This window comes from Erpetoichthys calabaricus, chromosome 15 (genome assembly GCF_900747795.2).
Source record: "Erpetoichthys calabaricus chromosome 15, fErpCal1.3, whole genome shotgun sequence".
Lineage (NCBI taxonomy): Eukaryota > Metazoa > Chordata > Cladistia > Polypteriformes > Polypteridae > Erpetoichthys > Erpetoichthys calabaricus.
Window position 1 is genome coordinate 7448362 of NC_041408.2, and position 24000 is coordinate 7472361.

At 42.7% G+C, this 24000-nt stretch overlaps 1 protein-coding gene and 1 long non-coding RNA gene across 6 annotated transcripts in view; both read right to left on the reverse strand.

The window, feature by feature from the left end:
* Window positions 1-24000, reverse strand: part of ezrb (ezrin b) — a 197985-nt gene that overhangs the window by 97668 nt on the left and 76317 nt on the right. For 2 of the 5 annotated variants that reach the window (XM_028820902.2, XM_028820903.2), the window contains exon 8: window positions 11597-11693. The exons of the other annotated variants lie outside the window; for them this stretch is intronic. In XM_028820902.2, coding sequence (XP_028676735.1) covers window positions 11597-11693 — 97 coding nt within the window. The remainder of the gene's footprint in view (window positions 1-11596; window positions 11694-24000) is intronic. 5 annotated transcript variants of the gene reach the window in all.
* LOC127525940 (uncharacterized) lies at window positions 694-2401 on the reverse strand. Its single transcript, XR_007933548.1, has 3 exons — window positions 2296-2401; window positions 1308-1452; window positions 694-754 (listed from the first exon to the last, which is right to left on the reverse strand). It is a non-coding gene; the product is annotated as an uncharacterized LOC127525940 (long non-coding RNA).

Genomic DNA, 24000 nt, shown 5'->3' on the forward strand with positions numbered 1-24000 from the left:
CTAGTACACTTTACATTTTTTTTTTTGTTTGTGCCTCTGTGCCCAGTTTTTGTTTGTCCCGTTTATTAAACTGGGACAGCCAGCTGCGATCACACCATTCAACACGGCTTGTGAAATTCTGTCCATCGGTTCAACTAGTTTAGTCCTGCATTTTTAATTTTAGAAGTCCTGAAAAGAGCACAGACAGAGCGAGCAAACATCTTCAAACGTTTTAGTCAAACACACGAGCACAACTGGCCTTTTCTTCAGAAGGATCAGTTTGGTATTTTTCAAGTCGAAGCTCTTTCTTCATTAATTTGCCACAAGAAACTGCATTCTTACGTGAAGTAAATTTTATAATTTAAATTTTGCATCACTCTTAATTAGAGAGCACCTAAAGGAACACAGTAACCGGGAAATATTGGGGCAATACTTCGGGTGATCTGGATTCAGTTTTGTCCAATTCATCTTTGGGGTCTTCTCCACACCCCACGGCCACTATCACCACATCTCTGAATGCCAGCTTCTCCTCTCCACCTCAGAATGCACCACTTCTAAGTAGAGACCACCCAAAGAAACATAACGGGTACATACTGAGGTGATATTTTGAGTTCTCTTTTGTCCAATCCCTCTTTTTTGTGGGGGGTGGGTCTCTCTCTCTCTCTCTCTCTTTCTCACCACACACCACACACACACCCAACTTCTGCCATCACCACCTTTGAATGCCAACTTGTCCTCTCCACCTCAGAATGCACCACTCCTAATTCAAGATCACCTAAAGAGACACGATAATAGGTGAACATCAGGACGATGCTTTGGGTAATCTGAATTCCTTTTTGTCCAATTCCACTTTGGGGGGGGGGGTTTCTCCACACCCCATGGCCACTATCACTACACTTCTGAACAACAAATTGTCCTCGCCACCTCAGAATGCACAACTCCTAGTTAGAGGTCACCCAAAGAAACCAGGTTAGAACCGGGAAATATTTTGAGTAATTTGAGCTCCCTTTTGCTCAGTCCCTCTTTGGGGGGTGGGGGGGTCTCTCTCTATCTCACACCACACACACACCCCTCCACTTCTGAATTCCAACTTCTTCTTCCCACCTCAGAATGCACCACTCCTAATTAGAGATCACCAAAAAAAACATGATAATTGGCAAACATTGGGACGCTAGTTTGGGTGATTTGAATTCTCTTTTGTCAAATCTCACTTTAGGCTGGGGGGTCTCTCTCTCACCACCCACCCACACACCATTTTGGCCATTGCCAGCTCTGAATGCAACTTTTCCAGTCCTACTTAGAATGCACCACTCCTAATTCGAGATCACCTAAAGAGACACGATAATAGGTGAACATCGGGACGATGCTTTGGGTGATCTTAATTCCCTTGTGTCCAATTCCTCTTTGGGGGGTCTTATCCATACCCCATGGCCACGATCACTACACTTCTGAATGACAACTTGTCCTCTCCACCTCAGAATGCACAACTCCTAGTATGAGGTCACCCAAAGAAACAGAACAGGGTAAAATACTGGGGTGATATTTTGGGTAATTTGAGCTCCTTTTGTCTAATTCCTCTTTTGGGGGGGGGTCCGGTCTCTCTCTCTCTTTCTCACTACATACACCCCTCCCCCCACTTTCTGAATGTCTACTTGTCCTCTCCACCTCAGAATGCACCACTCCTAATTCGAGATCATATAAAGAAACACGACAATCGGCAAACATCGGGTTGATAATTTGGGTGACACAAATTCTCTTTTGTCAAATGCCACGTGGGGCGTGGGGGGGGGGGGGGGGGTCCTCTCTCTCTCACGCACACATCACATACACCATTTCTGCCATTGCCACCCTCTGGAATGCCAACTAGTCCTCTCCACCTCAGAAGTGCAACACTCCTAATTCGAGATCACCTAAAGAAACACGGTAATAGGCAAAACATCGGGACGCTAATTTTGGGCAAACTGCATTCTCTTTTGTCAAAATCCCACTTTAGGGGAGCCTCTACCTCACCACACTCACACACCCACCCACCATTTCTGCCATTGTCACCTTTGAATGCCAACTTGTCCTCTCTACCTAAGAATGCACCATAAAAAGATATCCTGCCATTGTCAACTTTGAATGCCTACTTGTCCTCTCCACCTTAGAATGCACCACTCCTAATTCGAGACACGGTAATAAGCAAACATCGGGATGATACTTGGGATTTGACAAGAGAATTCAGGTCACCCAACTTTCTCTGGGGGGGTCTCTCTCTCACACCACATACACCGTTTCTGCCATTGCCACTTCTGAATGCCAACTAGTCCTCTCCACCTCAGAATGCACCACTCCTAATTAGAGATCACCTAAACAGACAGGATAATAGGCAAACATCGGGACGCTATTTGAGCAAACTGCATTCTCTTTTGTCAAATCCCACTTTAGGGGGGCTTCTCCCTCACCACACTCACTCACTCTCTCTCTCTCTCTCACACACACACACCCCCACCATTTCTGCCATTGTCACCTTTGAATGCCAACTTGTCCTCTCCACCTAAGAATGCACCACTACTAATTCGAGATCACCTAAAGAGATACGGTAATAGGCAAACATTGGGATGATACTTTTGGTGAACTGCATTCTCTTATGTCAAATCCCACATGGGGGGGGGGACTTTCTCACCACACCAACCCCCCCCCCCCCAACCCCACACCACCATCTGGTAATGCTAACCTCTCCATTTGTCCGCTGGTGCTTCTCTTCTCTGGCCTGAGCCTTCATCTGCTGGACCTCAATATTATCAGGCTTCCTGCGGCGCATGTACAGCTCATGGTTTCCCATGCACAGCTGAAGAATGCGTTTGTTGATTCTTAGGCGTGGGGCATAGAAGACAAAGTCCTGTGTTCAAGGAGGGAAAAAAAAGAAAATGATCACAACTTCATTCTTTTGAGAAACTGGTGCAGGCAATGCTGATAAACGTGTGGCTTGCATTCTACTGCAGTTAGAGAATTCAGTTTCTGTATGAGTAATCTTTTAAACCTGCCGCGTGTTTCGTAATCATTTGTTCAGCCTGACTACACTCGACTTCAAGGTCATCTAATTTGCCTACGAGTATCTAGAAATTTCAGGCATTTCTTGCACAGAAGACTGGAAAGATTACATTTTTATACAATAAATGAAGGAAGGAAGGAAAAACAAACTGATAAGACATTCTTGTTGGGTTCAATGGAAACTCTAAATGGGACCTTTGTGAGCGTGTCTCGATTTTCAGTGCTAACCGGTACATCTAACACAAGTGTCACAGTACCATGGATTAACTGGTAACCATGCAGTGCTCCTTTAACTTGTACCTCTTCTTTCTGAACAGTATAGTGTGTTTTGAGGTGCGTTCACATATAATGCAAGAGGCACCTACTGCGATAACCGTGTCTGTCTACATAAAACAACTCGGCCCCAAATGGTGGTCAGATTTTGTTAAAATTTATCACGCTGATTTAAGGAAAAAAAATTGTCGGGATGGTTCAAAATTTTCGTTGAGAGCTCTCAACCATATTATGCGGTCTTGGAGTTTTCAGATTTCAGCAGTTCCCATTGCAGTGAGACGTTCAGCAAAATTACCCCATTTTACTGGCTAACTAGAAAGATTACAATATGCAAAAGCTCTGGAGGCAACTCGGGCCCCTTCTTCAGGCAGGATGTAATGATTACCATTAACGTAATTAACAATTACATCTTGCCTGAAGCAGGGGGCCCGAGTTGCCTCCTGAGCTTTGCGTATTGTAATGTTTCTTAATTAGCCAATAAAAGGGGTTATTTTGCTTAACTGCTCTGCTCACCACATCCATAATAGAGTAGAATGTACCTGTGTTAGTGACAATAAAAGGGCAATGAGATTAAAAGCAGCTCCTTCAGTGCAGAACATATACAGTATGTAGAACACAACAAGTAAATAAACAAATGGTGCAAAAAGTTGCAAAAAAAGTTCTGCAAAGCTATATACAAATGGAAGAATAATAACTAAATCGAGTTATTGCACATTATTTAAATACTGGAAAGAATAAATAACTATTGCCCTATTGGGTTATTGCACATAATTTAAATATTGCACAATAATGCTGATCATGTGCAGTGAGTAGTGGATGTTGGACCCTGAGAGTAATGATATTGTACAGTATACAGATATTGCAGTTATTATCAACACCATTTAGACATTGGATATTGCACATTTGATGGATAGAAGGAAGTCCAGGGGTTGGGGGGTCAGACTGTGTAGTCAGTGCCCGTGTGAGTTTAGAATGGTTATGGCTTTTGAGAAAAAACTGTTGTTGAGTCTGTTAGTCCTTGTGATGCCCCTGTAGCGCCTCCCTGAGGGCAGCAGGTCAAACAGATCAGAGCCAGGGTGGCAGCTGTCCTTGATGTTTTTTGCTCTGCTGAGGCAGCGGGAGGTGTAAATGTCCATCAAGGAGGGGAGAGGGCAGCCAATGATATTTGGTGCTGCCTTTACTACTCACTGAAGCCTCTCCCTGTCTGCCATGGTGCAGCTGCCGTACCATACTGTGATACAATACATCAGCAGGCTCTCGATGAGACAGAGCGGTAGAAGGTCAGTAGCAGGTTGGAGTCCAGGTTGTGCTTTCTGTGGACCCTCAGGAAGTGTAACCACTGCTGAGCCTTCTTGATGACTGCTGTGATGTTGTCTGTCCAGGAGATGTCCGCGGAGATAAGGACGCCAAGAAACCGGAAGGTATGGACCCTCTCCACACACTCACCGTTGATGTAGAGGGGGGCTAGGTCGGTGAGGTGCCTCCTGAAGTCGACAATGATCTCCTTGGTTTTTCTGGTGTTCAGAGCCAGATTGTTCTTTGAACACCAGGCTGCCAACTTCAGGACCTCCTCTCTGTAAGCTGCCTCTTCTCCCTTTGAGATGAGTTCGACCACTGTGGTGTCGTTAGCAAACTTGACGATGAGGTTGTTGTTGTGGGCCGGACTGCTGTCGTGGGTATAGAGACAGTACAGAAGGGGGCTCAGCACGCAGCCTTGTGGGGGTACTGGTGTTTAGTGTGCGAATGGAGGAGTGGTGGGGGCCGAGTCTCACAGTCTGGAGCCGGTTGGTAAGAAAGTCTTTTATCCAGACACATGTGAAAGGGGGGAGGCCAAGAGTGACCAGTTTGGTGATGAGAATGTCAGGAATGATTGTATTAAAAGCTGAGCTGTAATCCACAAACAGCAACCGGACTTGGCTCTGCTGCTGCTCCAGATGGCTCAGCACAGAGTGGAGAGCTACAGCAATGGTGTCTTCTGTGGATCTGTTCGTGCGATATGCGAATTGGTAGGGATCGAAGTCTTGGGGGAGATAGTCCTTGATGTGCTGGAGAACCAGTCCTCTCGAAGCACTTCATGATTACCAGAGTGAGGGCCACAGGGCGATAATCATTTAGGCTGGTGATGGGAGACTTCTTCAGGCACTGGAATGATTGTGGCCGATTTAAAGCAGGATGGAATGACTGCCTGGGCTAGGGAGAGGTTGAAGATTTTGGTAAAGATAAAGGTGAGCTGGTGGGCACATGCTCTGGCTAACGCAGTACAACACCCTTGTAACTCCAGCATCTCCCTTTGAAAAGCACTGGCAAATCTGAAAACTCTGCCTTTAAACAAAAGAAACATTCAGTGCAACTGCAACTACAAGTTAGTTTCTGGTTTCAATTTTACCTTAAAACAGGATACATCAACTTTACTTGTTTGACAGCTGCTGAGATCCCCACAACACCAGGGAAAGGCTGTGGGGCATGAAAGCAGGTCATAGAACATCTAAAGCCACAGGAAATGTTAAAACTATAAAAAGTACAAACTATAAAACAGCAAAAAGGAACTTCTCTGGAAATGTATGGACAAGAAAAAGGAATTATGTAAGATGGAACTGACTACAATAAGAATCAGCAGACGATATTAGTCCAAAGAACCAAGGTTATCAACCTTCAGCTAAAAACAGGATTTTAACCAATTAATGGCACGGTAAACATGAAGCTCCCGTCAGGGATAACAACCTAGGGTGGGTTTAGAAAAGGAACTGCGGCTGATCTGAGCAGCTACGCAATTTCTACGGTGCACAACGAGGCCAATTGTGCTGCTCGGGTAAGATTAATTAAGCTCTGGTCATCTGGTCAACTAGTCTGTTTGGATTTTTCACTTTCTCTGAGCAAGTGAGGGGAAAAAAAAAAAAAACACACATTTGGCCCCTAGGTCATCCATATGGTCCTAGATAGCAACTATGCAAACTCTGATCCAGATTGGTCAAAGGGTGTAGGATTGTAAAGAGCCAGCAGGTGGCACTGGTGTGCAAAATGTAGGAAACAGTAGGAAAAAAAAACAAAAAACAAAACATACAAGGACCCCCAAAGGTCCACATACTGGGTTCCGATGTCCAGATCGGTCAAAGGAGATTGTATACAGAATGTTCAGAAAGCCATTCAATTTTATATTATAGATACAGAGAGAGAGAGACAGTATACACACACACAGATTCTTATATGATTTTTCTTTTCTTGTAACTAATTTTTTGTAAAGCACTTTGAGTTACATTCTGTCATCCATTAATGCTTGATACTCATTTGTATTCTGTGTTAGGAATGTCATTTTTGCGTTTATTCCCATTATATTCCTTTGAATATTTGTGAAGTGCTTTGAGAATGGGAAAGATGCTATATAACTGAAAATGATATGGGTAACTGATATTTGTGTTGAGAAACTCGAATCCTTAACCAAAATATTTCAACATCATTTTTTTTTTTTTTTTAAATTCCATGCAGAACCTATCATAGCACATGAGGTCAAGTGTTTGCATTTACTCATCCTACACTGGATTTTAATTTTTAAAATTACAAAGAAGTAGGATTTAGATTACAATTTGATTGGGAACAAGTGTGGTCATTACCCAGTTGTGATAGATGTAGGAAAAGTGTACAAGGCTTAAAGATCATTATGCATACTAATAAAACAGAAAAATTAAAGTGAGAAAAAATCAGATAACAAAATAGGGGATGGAGAAGAGCTGGTAATAAATATGCAAAGATACACAGAAAAGAAATGCGCTATATGATAGACAGACAGATAGTGTCTATCTCTCATATAGTTCATAACTATCCTAAGTTAGCTATATCTATCTTATCCTGCCTACTGCACTATATTTATATACTGTACACTGTATTTCCATCCATCCATCCTCTTCCGCTTATCCGAGGTCGGGTCACGGGGGCAGCAGCTTGAGCAGAGATGCCCAGACTTCCCTCTCCCCGGCCACTTCTTCTAGCTCTTCCGGGAGAATCCCAAGGCGTTCCCAGGCCAGTCGAGAGACATAGTCCCTCTAGTGTGTCCTGGGTCTTCCCTGGGGCCTCCTCCCAGTTCGACGTGCCCGGAACATCTCACCAGGGAGGCGTCCAGGAGGCATCCCTGATCAGATGCCCGAGCCACCTCATCTGACTCCTCTCGATGCGGAGGAGCAGCGGCTCTACTCTGAGCCCCTCCCGGATGACTGAGCTTCTCACTCTATCTTTAAGGGAAAGCCCTAGACTCCATGCGGAGGAAACTCATTTCAGCCGCTTGTATTCGCGATCTCGTTCTTTCGGTCACTACCCATAGCTCATGACCATAGGTGAGGGTAGGAACATAGATCGACTGATAAATTGAGAGCTTCGCCTTGCGGCTCAGCTCCTTTTTCACCACGACAGACCGATGCAGAGCCCGCATTACTGCGGATGCCGCACCGATCCGCCTGTCGATCTCACGCTCCATTCTTCCCTCACTCGTGAACAAGACCCCGAGATACTTGAACTCCTCCACTTGGGGCAGAATCTCTCTACCAACCCTGAGAGGGCACTCCACCCTTTTCCGGCTGAGGACCATGGTCTCGGATTTGGAGATGTTGATTCCCATCCCAGCCGCTTCACACTCGGCTGCGAACCGATCTAGAGAGAGCTGAAGATCACGGCCTGATGAAGCAAACAGGACATCATCATCTGCAAAAAGCAGTGACCCAATCCTGAGTCCACCAAACTGGACCCCCTCAACGCCCTGGCTGCGCCTAGAAATTCTGTCCATAAAAGTTATGAACAGAATCGGTGACAAAGGGCAGCCCTGGTGGAGTCCAACTCTCACTGGAAACGGGTTCGACTTACTGCCGGCAATGCGGACCAGGCTCTGGCAACGATCGTACAGGGACCGAACAGCCCTTATCAGGGGGTCCGGTACCCCATACTCTCGGAGTACCCCCCACAGGATTCCCCGGGGGACACGGTCGAATGCCTTTTCCAAGTCCACAAAACACATGTAGACTGGTTGGGCAAACTCCCATGCACCCTCCAGGACCCTGCTAAGGGTTTAGAGCTGGTCCACTGTTCCGCGACCAGGACGAAAACCACACTGTTCCTCCTGAATCTGAGGCTCGACTATCCGACGGACCCTCCTCTCCAGGACCCCTGAATAGACTTTTCCAGGGAGGGCTGAGGAGTGTGATCCCTCTGTAGTTGGAACACACCCTCCGGTCCCCTTTCTTAAAGAGGGGGACCACCACCCCGGTCTGCCAATCCAGAGGCACGGTCCCTGATGTCCATGCGATGTTGCAGAGGCGTGTCAACCAAGACAGTCCTACAACATCCAGAGCCTTGAGGAACTCCGGGCGTATCTCATCCACCCCTGGGGCCCTGCCACCAAGGAGTTTTTTGACCACCTCGGTGACCTCAGTCCCAGAGATGGGGGAGCCCACCTCCGAGTCCCCAGGCTCTGCTTCCACATTGGAAGGCATGTTAGTTGGATTGGGGAGGTCTTCGAAGTACTCCCTCCACCGACCCCGAGTCGAGGTCAGCAGCGCACCATCACCACCATATACAGTGTTGACACTGCACTGCTTCCCCCTCCTGAGACGTTGGACGGTGGACCAGAATCTCCTCAAAAGCCGTCCGAAAGTCGTTCTCCATGGCCTCCCCAAACTCCTCCCACGCCCGAGTTTTTGCCTCAGCAACCACCAAAGCCAGCATTCCGCTTGGCCTGCCGGTATCTATTAGCTGCCTCCAGAGTCCCACAGGACAAAAGGGTCCTGTAGGACTCCTTCTTCAGCTTGACGGCATCCCTTCACCACCGGTGTCCACCAACGGGATTCGGGGATTGCCTCCATGACAGGCACTGACCACCTTACGGCCACAGCTCCGGTCAGCCGCCTCAACAATAGAGGCACGGAACATGGCCCATTTGGACTCAATGTCCCCAGATATATAAATATACAGTGATCCGTATTCACAGTATTCACAGCGCATCACTTCTTGCACATTTTGTTATGTTACAGCCTTATTCCAGAGATGGATTAAATTCATTTTTTTCCTCAGAATTCTACACACAACACCCCATAATGACAATGTGAAAAAAGTTTACTTGAGGTTTTTGCTAATATATATATTTTTTTGCAAATATACACACACACATATACATACACAGCCAATAAAAGGTGTCATCTTGCTTGGCTTTTGTCTACATTCATAATGGCTAACACGGTATAACACCCTAGTACCATACACACACATACATGCATACAGTATCTCTATCTATCTATATGTAGAGAGAGAGATGAAATGACCTACGATAGACAGAGAGATAAGGCTAAAAGAGACTGTGTAAAAGAAATTAGGGCTTGATCGTGTGCAAGATAACATGAAGCAGCGGCTTCAGTGAGTGAGAGGCAGAAAGCTTCAAGCACCATAAACCAGCACGATAAACGAAGCTGTCAGCAGGATGGCTGCCTCCAAAGACTTCTCCCCCAACCTGCTAACAAAAGCATTTATTTGTTTTGTGGCTGTAACACCAAGTAGCCAGGTTACCAAACACATGACCTCCATGGAAACCTCGATAATATCTTATCTCAAGTGTGTTTTACACTGTAGAGTAGCCATTTTACTTTGAAGTTTTGTGACAAAACCCAAATGTTAAAACAAACCTCATTGGTAGAATTTTGAGGAAAAAAAATGGATTCCAACTAAAATAATTACCTATACTTTGATAATAATTCAGTAGGAAAACTCAGGCAGATATTACCCCTCTGTGTGACAGGTATAAGGTAAAAATAATTACATGAAATATCATTTATAGCAGTATGGTGGTCTGAGTTGGCAGCAGCTGCCAAACTCCTTGAACTCGGGACCGTCAATTGTTATGTCCAAGATGAGCCAGGCAATAAGGACACAAACAAGCAATAGTCAGGTGCACCAAAGTGCTTAGTGCTTTTATGTAAACTAACCAAGGTCTAAGGTTAAACAAAACAACTGAATTATTTGAATGGAGGTGGGCAGCATATTCCATCAGCTAGACAAGCCTGGTTTGAGATTTTGATGCAACACACAGGGGTGGCATCCCCAGACCTGGGCGGTTGAGAAGGAGCACAGGACCTTGCAAGCGTCTCTCTATATATTGTAGATCTTCTGGGTCGGGACCGGAGAGGAACGTCATTCTCAGGTGGCCACATACTGCCCTGAGATAGGCAGGAATACCACGAGAAGCCAGCTATAAAGAAGCTCCATCAGCAGCGGGTGGGGGCGGGTGCAGACACAGCACTTACAGAGCACTGGAGACGCATCACCCAGCTGATAAAGCCCATCAGCCTTGACTTGTGAATGCTGGCGAGCCTCGGATGTGGACCATGTGGCATTTGAGTTGTCTTTGACCCCAGGTAAGTTAAAAGAACTGACGCCTGGGTGACGAATATGAGGGGGTAAAGGATTGAAGCCCTCAGCGGCATGGCAGAAGCAGCACTGAAGAAGCCAAAAGGTTCATTGTAGTGCTACTTACCATCAATTGGCATGAAGTGGCAAAAAAAAAAGAAAAAGGCAATCGGACCCCTGGGTCTTTACAATATTTTAACACGTTGTTGATCATCATGGTGTGGAGTGTGACAAAAGAATTTTATTGCGCTCACTACATGTGACAATATTACTACTTGGGCAATGTAGCAGTTGTAATTAGAGTCACTAATGATCTAAAATATGGGCATCTTTTAGGTATGAGGAATCCTGAAGTGCTTGATGAACATGAACAAAGACAGGCTGGGCATAAAAACACTGGTCCTTCAAGCTGGATTCAACATAGCCAATGATTTGCACTAACAGGATGTCACAAAGTATGAATTATCTATATAAGAAAACGTGTGTGTGTGTGTGTGTGTGTGTGTGTGTGTCCACAGCCCCTCTGAGCAAACCGATTGGTTAGTTCTGCTGTGGTTGCTCAGTCAAAAGCAATTCAGAAAGGAGGCACCGGGCAAGAGAGAGTGATACACACGAGGATACAAAAGGAAGGTGTAAGAGGAACGCTGAGAGTCGCCAAGGTTCTCACAGAGGGCAATGGTGGCCCATCTATCATTAACAGTAGTCGAAAGGTGGACAGGAGTGGGCAAGGCACAAGGAAATGACAGTCAGAGAAGCAGGCATTATGGGAACATTTTCAAGAGAGGTTAAGACACACGAGGATACCAAAGAAAGGCGTAGTAGGAACATGGAGGGCAAACGTAAGGCAAGGAATATCAAATATTTTTATATTTTACCTGCCTTGGACAGTTCATATAGCTTGTGGAAAATAAAATATCAAATGACTCCAACTTACTGGTGATTTCTTATCAATAGGCTTTATAATGAACTTCTTGTCATTGAAGGAAATATTTCGGATTTCACTCCATGGGAATCCAATCTTTGGGGTCAGCCTGCAATACAGATTTAAAAGTTTATTAGTAATAAAAACGCATTAAAAAATACATTTGTAAAATACAAACAGAAAAACAACCTGTACAATAGGATTAAGAGAGTGGTGGACTCCGCATATTGTAAAGGCTCTGGGCGACAGGATGGAAAAATTCAGATCTTTCACTGAAATGTTGCAAATGTATAGATCAGAGTGGTCACCTGCTTCAGTATATAATTAAATTATGTCTAGGAAGCTTCACACACATTTCTTCATTAGAAATAATGTAATATTTTAAAAAAAGTTTTACTTATTTAGCTGACGCCCTTATCGAAGGCGACTTACAAACATTTGTGATACAATTGGTTCCATTTCTTTTGGTTTTTCCAGTTGGAGCAGCACAGGCTTGTCAAGTGACTTGCTGAGGGTCACATAGTGGTGTCAGTAGTGGGATTTGAACCCATAAATTCAGGGTCTGAAGTCCAAAGCCTAAACCACTACATTACACACTACCTACAAACAATATTTCACAGCTGAATTCAAATTCATGTTTCTTTTAATAAAAAATTGAAAATATTTGGACATGACCTCTTGTAGACCATACAGAATTATGTGAGAAAATCCCTGCTCACGAAGGTCTATTAAAAAAAGATATTCTGCCAATACTTTAGCATTGAAAGTCCAAGATCTGGAGGACAGACTGACAAAGCAGACCCTCACCTTTTATATATTACTAGTCAAAGTACTATTTGTAGAAAGGGTCGAGGATAGAAAACAAAGGCTTATTGTGTATTTTAAATGGTGACCCTTGTTGAGACTGCTAGCTGTCTGTCCATCCATCCATCATCCACACTGCCTCTCCATCAATGTCTCTGCTCATGTGAGTCGAGAGTTTGTTCTTGTTGGCTTCAATTGGATTCCAGAATTGTGTTCTCTCCTTTGGGTTGTAACCACAAACACAGCCATGCCGGACTCATCCTCTTAGTTTGTGGTGCTTAAATTAAGATTGAAAGCAGACAAAGCAGGAGTTACACAAGCACCATTTGATCCTCCATTGTTGTGTGCCGTACTTCTACTTTTGATGAAGCCTCACCTAACACCCCTTTGCAAAACTTCCATTGAAAAAGTTTGGGAACCCCTCTTAATTCTTTGGATTTTTGTTTCTCATTGGCTGAGCTTTCAAAAGTAGCAACTTCCTTTTGATATCTGACATGCCTTATGGACACAGTAGGATTTCAGCAGTGACATTAAGTTTATTGGATTAACAGAAAATATGCAATATGCATCATAACAAAATTAGACCGGTGCATAAATGTGGGCACCCCAACAGAGATATGACATCAGTACTTAGTTGAGCCTCCTTTTGTCTCTAGACGCTGTCCTCCTATAGCCTCTGATGAGTGTCCGATTCTAGGATGGAGGTATTGTTGACCATTCTTCATACAAAATCTCTCCAGTTCAGTTCAATTTGATGGACAGCCTGCTTCAAATCATCCCATAGATTTTCGATGATATTCAAGTCAGGGGACTGTGGCGGCCATTCCAGAACATTGTACTTCTCCCTCTGCATGAATGCCTTTGTGTTTTGGGTCATTGTCTTGTTGGAATATCCAACCCCTACGTAACTTCAACTTTGTGACTGATCCTTGAACATTATCCTGAATAATTTGTTGATATTGGGTTGAATCCATCGGACCCTCATCTTTAACAAGGGCCCCAGTCCCTGAACTAGCCATACAGACCACCCCACAGCATGATGGAACCGCTACCAAATTTGACAGTAGGTAGCAGGTGTTTTTCTTGGAATGCGGTGTTGTTCTTCCGCCATGCAAAGTGCTTTTTGTTCTGACCAAATAACTCCATTTGTGTCTCATCAGTCCAAAGCACTTTGTTCTCAAATGAATCTGGCTTGTCTAAATGAGCATTGGCATACAACAAGCGACTGTTTGTGGCGTGAGTGCAGAAAGGGCTTCTTTCTCATCACCCTGCCATACAGATGTTTGAATTGTAGAATGATGTACAGATGCACCATCTGCAGCCAGATGTTCTTGTAGGTCTTTGGAGGTGATCTGTGGGTCACCATTCTCACAATCCTGTTCAGATGCCGCTCCTGTATTTTTCTTGGCCTGCCAGACCTGCGGGTTTAACAGCAACTGTGCCTGTGGCCTTCCATTTCCTGATTCCATTCCTTACAGTTGAAACTGACAGTTTAAACCTCTGAGATGGCTTTTTGTAGCCTTCCCCTAAACCAGGAGACTCAACAATCTTTGTTTTCAGATATTTGGAGAGTTGCTTTGAGGATCCCATGCTGTCACTCTTCAGAGGAGAGTCAAAGGGAAGGAAGCCCAACTTGTAATTGACCACCTTAAATACCTTTATATCTCATGAGTGGACACACCTGTCTATGAAGTTCAAGGCTTAATGAGCTCATCAACCAATCAGCATTGAGCAGTGACAGGAATTCAAATCAGCACAATGACAAGAGGACCCACAGCCAGTTTGTCACATTTGATTTAATTTCATACAACTAAATACTGCGTCACTAAAAATCTTTGTTTGGAAAACACTGCAGTACTCGGATGTTCCTAGGAAATGAAAGACATACCACTGTTATCTTTATTGTTGAAAGGAGAGTCAATTATTATGCAGGCTGAGAGGGGCTCCCAAACTTTTTCATATGACTGTATATTACAGTAAAAGGAATCTGCACACAGCTTTGCCTGGGGAAGTTATGTTAAGCTCTGGTCATTTTGTCTGATAGTCTGGCTTCAGGCTGTTGAATGTCTGTCTTTCACTTTGCTCTAAGCCAGCAGGTGGCACTGATGTGCAAACTGTAGCATATTAGAAAAACAAAAACACCATTTGGAGGCCCAAAGGGGTTCAAATTATGGGTTCCAAAGTAATTTATCTTGTCCATATGGTCCTAGACAGCAACTGTGCAAAATTTGATTCAGATCAATCAAAGGTTGTAGGATTGTAATATTTTCTTCAAGCCAGCAGGTGGCACTGGTGTGCAAACTGTAGCACACAGGGAAAAGCCTCACAAATCAGTGGAGCCCCAAAGTCCACATTTTGGATTGCAGTATAATCTGTCTTGTATGTATACTCCTAGAGAACAACAATGAAAAATTTGGTCCAGGTCTGTCAAAGAGTATAGGACTGTATAGGAAATACACATTCTATTTTATATATGTATATACAGATGTTACACATTAATTTACATATTTTACTCTACACTGCCGTGTGATGGGCAGGCAACATGACTTCAAGAAAGGCAAAATCAAATCAACAAGTTGATTAAGAAGCCCTGAGAACAGCAAGGACCAACCCCTGACCCAGAATGAAACAAAACTGAAATAGGCCTGGCATTCAAAGCACGACTGATCATTAACAACAGGCCCAAAAATGTGCCAAGGAGACATGTGTCAGCAGGGTAATGCTTAAAATCTCACAGATACAGATCAGGAGCTTCTGTTAATGTTCACATCAAGCACCAGAATAAGAGAAAAAAATAAAATCTGGTGTTGAGAGTGGCATGATGGGCTGCTTCGAGTATTACTGTAACTGCTGATTGCCTGGAGTTTTCACACATAGCCGACTCTAGAATTTACTTAGAATGGTGCGAAAAACAAAACATCCATTAAGCAGAAATTCCACGGACTGAAAAACCTCATTAGTGAGAGAGTTCAGAGGAGAATGGCCAGACGGGTTCAAGATAATCCAGGCAGGCAGTGCGGTGTAGTGGTTAAGGCTTTGGAGTAGCCTTAAAATCCCACTACTGACACCACTGTGTGACCCTGTGCTAGTGCTCCAATTTAAACACCAAAAGAATTGGAACCAATTGTATCATAAATGTTGTAATTCACCTTGGATAAAGATAAATAAGTACATGTAAACTCAGATGTGGGGAGCAGAAAAGATTCTGAGGATGAAGAACATGCCAACTCAACACAAGTCCAAACACATTTAGAACTTGGCAATTCTGTATATCCACCATTGAAGTATCACTGCAATGTCCAACCAGAACAATGGAGATTATCAAAGATACCAGCCATCCTAACAATGGCCTCTTCCGTACGTTGGGGTCAGGCCAACCGCTATAGCTGCCTACAGTCCAGCTCAGAGACATCGAGAGGAAGCAGCTTCTGTCCACAGTCCATCTGCAACTTGAGTGAAGGAAGTGCCTATTGTTAACTCTTTTACGTTTATTCATTAATTCATCACCCATTTAAAATTCTATTAATCATTTGTGATATTATTCAGAATTCAAGAGTATTGTCATTTCACCCATATACAGTAGTACAGCATGCAGTGAAACGAAACAACGTTCCTCCAGGACCATGGTGCTACATAAAAACACAAAGTCATGTGCTATTACTCTCCTTAAAAGGCACAATCACTGGAGTTTAGCAACTAAACATTTCACTGCGCATTGCATCATGGGTATAATACATATGCTTTAATTAAGCACTTTCTATCTCATTTTATATAAACCGTATGTATGTCACCCAGTTACTGTATATACTGTACATGGCAAACCAAAAATCGGGACATTAGCCATCAGGACACGCCTTTGTGCTTTCCTTTTAATGACTGCTCTATTACCAAAGCAGGCTAAACTGCGTCACAAACTGTACAAAATAATGAATGCACACACCCCGCCATGACATTCCTGGCGACATGTCCCAAAGTAGGGCAAAGCAATTGTCAAATCCAGGAGCCTTGTATGCCGATTACGAAATACCTTTATGGTAATATACAGCATGTGCAGGTAAGATCCACTGCAAGATGGTTAAGAAGAAGGGAATTAAGGATGGAGACACCTGCTTAGTCAACTACACTTCAGCCCTTTGCAGGTGAAGTTTGTTTATTAATGCTACTTTCATTTACAAAATTTTAAACTCCATAAATAAAGGCTAAGAACTGCTTAATTCAAAAAATGTTTAAGATTCCACTTGACTGTTCTTGATTTTAATATAGAAAAACCAAAAAATAATGTTAAGACAACCTAGTGTACAGAAAACCTGAAAAATGAAAGTGAGACTAATCCTCCTCCTGTTTAACTGTGTTATTTATACCGGCAACATTCCAGCTCCTAAAGATAAGTATGTGAATATCATTATCTATGCAGCCACCAAAGGAAAGAGAAAGCAAATATTGTATACCCAAGTTACTTATACACAGCATACACAAACAGACATGATGTGTTTTTCCTCATTATGTATGTGAATTTCCCCTTGGGATTAATAAAGTATGTATGTATCTATCTATTATGCATAGATGCACATTGGAAGAGTCGAAACACCACACACTTCCCAAGACTCCCTCCTCATGTTCGAGACCTGCCTCTGGTGCGCACACAGGCCGTATTTTGTTAGTCACCTCTTCTAAAGCTTGAAAAACCTGTTTGCATCTCCATGACAACAGAGAAGGGTGCACTGTGGGAGAGTGACATCCCATTAGCGAAACCCAAAGAACAAGCTCTCCACTCCTTTTCCCTTCAGCTGTGAAAGACAAGAATGATAAGTGCTGAAATCTGTTTTCCGGTGACATGCCTGTCTGGTCTCCCCACGTGCTCTTTTGTACAACAAGGTTATTTTATTTATTTATCTTCTTAATTAGAATACAGAGGACTTAAACTACAGGCAGTGTGACCTAACAGCTAAGACAATAGACTATAAACCACAAGGCTGCAGGCTCATTCTTTGTATCTGCCTTGCTGTGTGACGTTCTGTAAATCACTTAAAGCAGTTGTCCTTACATTTGTTTTTTTTTTCCCCCTTGTGACTCAGTTTTGCCTTTTGCTCGTTTTTGCAACCTGCAATTGCCACCAATCGTCGTCCTTCAACCCCCCACTCTCTTCCCCCCCATCAGGAACTGCCACGAATTTACACCCTTGGAGAATCCCCACCCAAAAATAATTCCTATTTCTTCCCTTTGGAGAGTCACCTCAATCATCCTGGCTCATTTTCACCTTGCAAATGGTGACCCATTACAAGTCTTTCCGGAAACCATTCAAGACCCTTTCTCATTCATTACTATTGTAATTGACAATTCAGTGCGACCTAAGTTTAGATATCACATAACCTAAAATAGGTTGTGAGTCATAGTTTAAGAAACACTGGGCTTAAAAGGATAAGTTTGATATTTTTCCAAAGTTATTTCTTCACAAACATGCTCTATATCAGGGGTGTCGAACTCCAGGCCTCGAGGGCCGCAGTGGCTGCAGGTTTTCATTCTAACCATCTTCTTAATTAGTAACCAATTTTTGCTGCCTAATTACTTCTTTAAATTAAGTTGAGTCAGACCCTTTAGTTGTTTCTTTTCTCCTTAATTAGCAGCCAAACAATAATGAGACACAAAACAAGCCACCACATCACACAATATCTGAAAATAAAGAAAGGTGATGGTCTCAGTAAGGTTGATCTCTCAACTCGCCAAAACACTTTGACGATGTTCTTATAAAAAACAGAAAATCAACAGTTTTGGAAATGTCTGCTGTTGCAGAACGAGAGCAGCAACAAGCCGTGGAATTAAAATAACGGGTTTAATTAACAGCAAGCATCGGCTTCTCATTAAGAAACTGGTTGGAGTTTGAAGACCCCAGTTGGCTCGTTTCACATCTCATTTCTGTTTGGCTGTCATTTAATGAGGAAACAAATCAATTAAGAGGACTGAATCCTTCTAACATGGTTGTTAAAATAAAGGAAAAAAGTGAATTAGCAGTGAAAACTGGTCACGGATTAGGAAAAGGGTTCGGATGAAAACCTGCAGCCACTGCAGCCCTCCAGGACTGGAGTTTGACACCCATGCTCTATAAGGATTTGCAGTGCAAAATTGTGTTATGAAATTAAGCACGTTCTTATAATTAAAAAAGATATCTTGCAGACTCCGGCATTTTACAATGGAAGGTATGGGGCACGGAGGAGAAGCTTAAAAACTTGCCCAACATGTTAACTGTTTCAAGCCATTGCAAGTCATTCACATTGTCATCGCTTGATTCAACTAACGGTTCAGTTTGTCCTAAAACTGGCTTTACAGCTTCACCTTTACATTCCATTTTGTTTTGGTCGAAATGTAAGCCCCACTCATGAATACTAATGTGCTACCTTAGAGGGAGAAATTACATAAACTTATTCATGATTTTTTTGATGTATGATATATTTCATTCACTAGATGGCAAAACACCGGAGCATTTCTCTGGGATAACATACCGTTATGCATCACCATGAGTCTGACTCGGGAATAACCGTGTTTACATAGAATTCTGTGCCCAAGTCATGCTCGGGGTTAATGCCAAGGAAGTTAAGAACTAACATTAGTTATACTATAATTAAATTACTACCGATATTCTAAAAATTGACACTTGCCGCATTTACTGTACTCTATGGAACAATTTCACATGAACAATTTAAGTGGTTTTTTTAACACTAGAATCCCAGAAGCCCACGAAAAAAAGTCATAATCCCGGTCCACCTTAAATTCCTTCGCACCTCCTCCTCAGCGTCTTTTGTTTTGCAAATGTGTTGATCAGCACAAGCAGCCCGCTATCCCATGTGTGTTCCGTGTCTACAACGATCTGGGTAAATGTAGGATGACAGGAAATGCGAGGCAAGAAATGTTGAGCACATAGCTAAAACAGAAAATTGTTTCATGTTATAGTACTAAGGACAAAATTTTGACATGAAGTGTATAATATGTGAAGACGACGAATTCTTCTTTCGGCTGCTCCAGTTAGGGGTAACCACAGCAGACCATCTTATTCCATATCTTCCGGTCCTCATTATCTTGCTCTGTCACACCCATCACCTGCATATCCTCTCTCAGCACATCCATAAACCTTCTCTTAGGCCTCTTCTCCTCTTACCTGGCAGCTCTATCCTTAGCACCCTTCTCTCATTATACCCCTCATCTTTCCTCTGCACAGGTCCAAACCAACACAATCTCACCTCTCTGACTTTGTCTCCCAACCGTCCCACCTGAGCTGACCATCTAATGTCCTCATTTCTAATCCTGTCCATCCTCCTCACACCCAATGCAAATCTTAGCATCTTTAACTCTGCCACCTCCAGCTCTGTCTCCTGTGCCACCGTCTCTAACCCATATAATATAGCTGGTCTCACTACTGTCCTGTAGACCGAAGCCCAAATTTCAAGTAAACACTTTCACAAAAGGTACACGTATAACAAAACAAGTGCACTTTTATTCAAGACTAATTTGGGTACGATGCCGACAAGACTGTTTGGGTGGTGCAGCGGTAAGAACTGCCGGCTCATAATCAAGAGGTCATGGGTTGGATTCTGGGTGCTTCCCAGATTTACCGTTTTGAGTAGTGAGCGGCTCTTGTTGTTACTATTATAGAATGAATAACATCCATTTGATTCGAGTATGTAACAGCCGGTGTAAATTTATGGTATTTGTTAAGTGGTTCCCTTTCGAAATGAACTTCTACTGTACTGTAGGTATACAGAATACACATAGTTGGTAAGAGAAAGTACGTATTTCATTATAGTGCTGTTAATTGAAATTAACCTTCTTGAAAAGACGTCGATTTTTTTGGCTTGAAAAATGACACTCTTGTATCTCATTTTTCTACTGTAAAACGTGCAAAACACTAAAAGTACTAAGTCAGAAGTGTAGAAATAATGCTAAAAATAATGCTAATACCTTATACACTGTCAAAATGTGCCGTCTGTATGGTATATCTTGAAGCACGGTGAAATACACAATCCAGCGTCACAGTCGGGACAATGGTAGCGTGATTCCTTGCGGATTTTCTTTCCGGACTAATCACCTTTTGAACAGCACACTGCACGTGTGCAACTGACATGAGCGTCGCTTTCGATTTCGCTGCCTGAAGACGGATTCACTTCGTTATCCCTGTTAGTATCACCGTCAAGAGCGTGCAACACCTGGGCTGCTGAAAAACGTTTCTATTGGGACGCTATTATGAGGCTTTTGAGAAGACGTGTCTGCACCATATCACTCTGTCTCTTATGTAAAACATGCCTGTTTTGTTTCCCCGAGTGATGCTCGGCACTAATGATGTTGGCACTTTTATAGGTCAAGTAATCCTCCGGTTTAATGCTTAACACAACTATACAGTTGTCCGGGTGACATTCAGGCCTATCACTTTTAGCCCCATTTTTATAGCCCAGGTGACTCTCAGTTAACCTCCTTAGGGTTAGACCCATGACACTTATCAAAGGCAATAATCGTTATTTGGAGTCATAATCGAGTACCCCAAGTGTTTGTAGGAATTTGGGCACATTCAGCCAAAACAACATTTGTGAGGTCGGGTAGCAACATTGGGTGAGAAGCCCTGGCCCACAATCGGCGTTCCAGTTTATCCCAAAGGTGCTCAATAGGGTCGAGGGTCAGCGTCTTGTGCAGGCAACTTGAGTTCCTCTAGTGTCACAACTTCTGTTTTAAGCTGCAAGTGAAACTGATTTCACCACTTCCTTTTATTTAAAAAAGAAAAATCTGACATATTTGTGAGCCTGCCAATAAATCTAACCACAACAAATATAGAAATTAATATTAACTGAGGTCAGATGAAGGCATTATTAGATTAAAACAGCAGCTTCTCCAAAAATAAAATATTCCGATTCCTATAAACATCTAGCTACTGACAGCCAAAACTTTCCCCAAGGAATACAAGAACATCCCGGCTCCACACATCTTTTACTTCTCTGAACAGAGTGAGCACAAATGCCGGTGGATCCCACCACAACAGCGCGAGATCTTTCATGGGTTTCCTTACACTCCTTGGGAGTGTAAGCCAGCATCACAAAACACACACCAACAATCCCAGAATTCCCTCTTTTCTAGATCTTTGCTTTATCATCTTTGCCAACCAAACCAAAGGGTTTCTTTTTCAGTCAGTCAGACTTCCAAGTACACCAATCCCTAGAAACAAAACAAAAGAAAAATCGTCCACCCAGTTGAATCCAACTTCCCAGCTAATTTGCTCTTCCACACCTTCAGCCACTCACTGACAATTTTAAAAACTGGATGGGTGTAGGTGGGTTTGGTGCGATGACTTTGGATGTTGGAAGAATGTGAGCGAGTTTGGGTGTGACAGCATTTAGGTTCAAGTTACAAAACAGAGTGCTAATGTAACTTGTAAATGGTCCTTGCGCAACAAAAAAATAAAATCTTTGACATCTCCATTTGACATATTTGCAGTGGCGTAGCTAGAGATCGTACTGCCCGGGGCGGGGCAGGGCCTCAATTTGCCACCCTCCAACGTATCTGAATATGTTAATCTATTTAAAGAGAAAATTAAAATGACGTATAGATAAAAATGAAGATGAATTTGGCATAAATTTATTCATAGAGAAACAGCAATCATTTTTCACATATAAATATAGTATAGACAAGGGGTCTCCAACACGTCGCTACCGGTAACTCGCAACCCCTTTCCAAAGGGTTAATGAATCCTACATAAATTTGAAAACTTGATTAGTCAAATTAGGGGTGTGAGCGATCTTTCCAAAAAAGATCATATCACAATCCTTTAAACACCAAATCACGACCCACAATCTGATTTGCAATCTCTCTTTTCAATGTGGCACACACTTAAGAGAATATCTGGACTCAAAGTCATCAAGACCTAAGTAACACTTGATTTTAAATATCAAACAAAGTTGAATTCAATTGTTCTCTCGTTCGCTAGCTAAGCAGAGTTAAGGACCACGCCCCGAAGACGGCGAGCGAGCGAGTAAGGAAGGTCCCTCCTCTCGGCCCGTTTCGGGTTTCTCAGATTCGCACAAATAAATCGAAACCGCAAGCAAACTCTGACACATAGAGAAATGAGAGGAGTCACAAAATCAACCGGAATGTTCAAGTAAATGATAGAAACAAACCCGATCTAAATCCGTGAAGTAGTTCTCTCGTGAAAAGCAGACAGAGACAGACAGACAATGGATTTTTAAATATTAGTAAACCTTCAAAATAATGTGCAGTTCAAGTCTCAACAGCATTTCTGGAGCTTAGTAGAGCCAGATAACTAGAAATATCTTCACCAAGCAGCTCTGAAAATGTCCACTTTGTTTGGGTCTCCATACCTCTGTCAGTCTGACATGAATGTCATGAAGTCAAAGTTCAGAACAAGACAGACAGACGGACACTGAAATGACTCCAGAAGAGTGAACCTGAGGGGCTCCACTCCACTACACACCTCAGTGCCAGTCATCTGGCAAACTAAACAACACATCACACATGTGAATAAAGTGACACAGTGACAAAATGACAAATGAATATGTCATATCTGTGGATCTGGAATTGCATTGTTTTGTTCTGACAGCATTCATGTTTTAATTCAATAGTGTAAGATACACTAGCAAATGCATACAGACGTACAAAATGCACTTGCAGGTGATCAAAATATTTTTTTTGTGATGTTTTAATGCAAAATGTGAGTTGTGGACACCAACATCTTGTAAAAGTTCAGGCAAAACGAACTTATTCAGTTTGTTTGGGTGGAAACGTTAGGAAACACGAGTAGCTCACGGCTGTTTTCATTTTGTTAAGTAGCTCTCGGGGGGGAAAAATGGTTGGAGACCCCTGGTATAGACGCACTGGTAAGCGGTGTTCTAATAATTATTACCACGCTTTATTATTTTATTACCATGCTTTATATTAACCTCACCGGTTTGTTGTCTGGTACAAATCTTGTAATCGATATTGAACCCACTTCCTATTGTTCCGGATGACTTGAAATTTTGCACACTTTCTCACTTCTAATGACAATGCATGAATCAATAAATCGGTTTCACTAATTGATCCATTAATCCATGTTAATTAAGAAATGAAATTTTCACATGAAGAATAGTTCAAGATTTCACCAATAGATGGCACTAATAACGGATAGAACTAAAACAAACCGAAGAGTAAAAAGTTGAAAATAATATTATTATATATATATATATATATATATATATATATATATATATATATATATATATATATATATATATATCACACACACACACACACACACATATATATATATATACATGGTTGAAATAGTTTACTGTCAAATAATGCAAAGAGTACGTGACATGCGTCTCGCCCTAATTCTGGGCTCATCAGGCGTACACACTCACTGCACTCCCTTACGGGAATCGAACCTCGGACGTCAGCGCTAGAGGCGATGCCCCTAACGTTGCGCCACGGTGTGTGGTTCGTTCATTTGACATCATGTAGATCGGGGTAATTACATTCACGGCATTCGTAGTCTGAATCACTTGCTGACCAACCACAAGCGTTACCTGGTAGGTAACCACCCATACAATCAGATTGTGATTCAGACTACAAATGCCGTG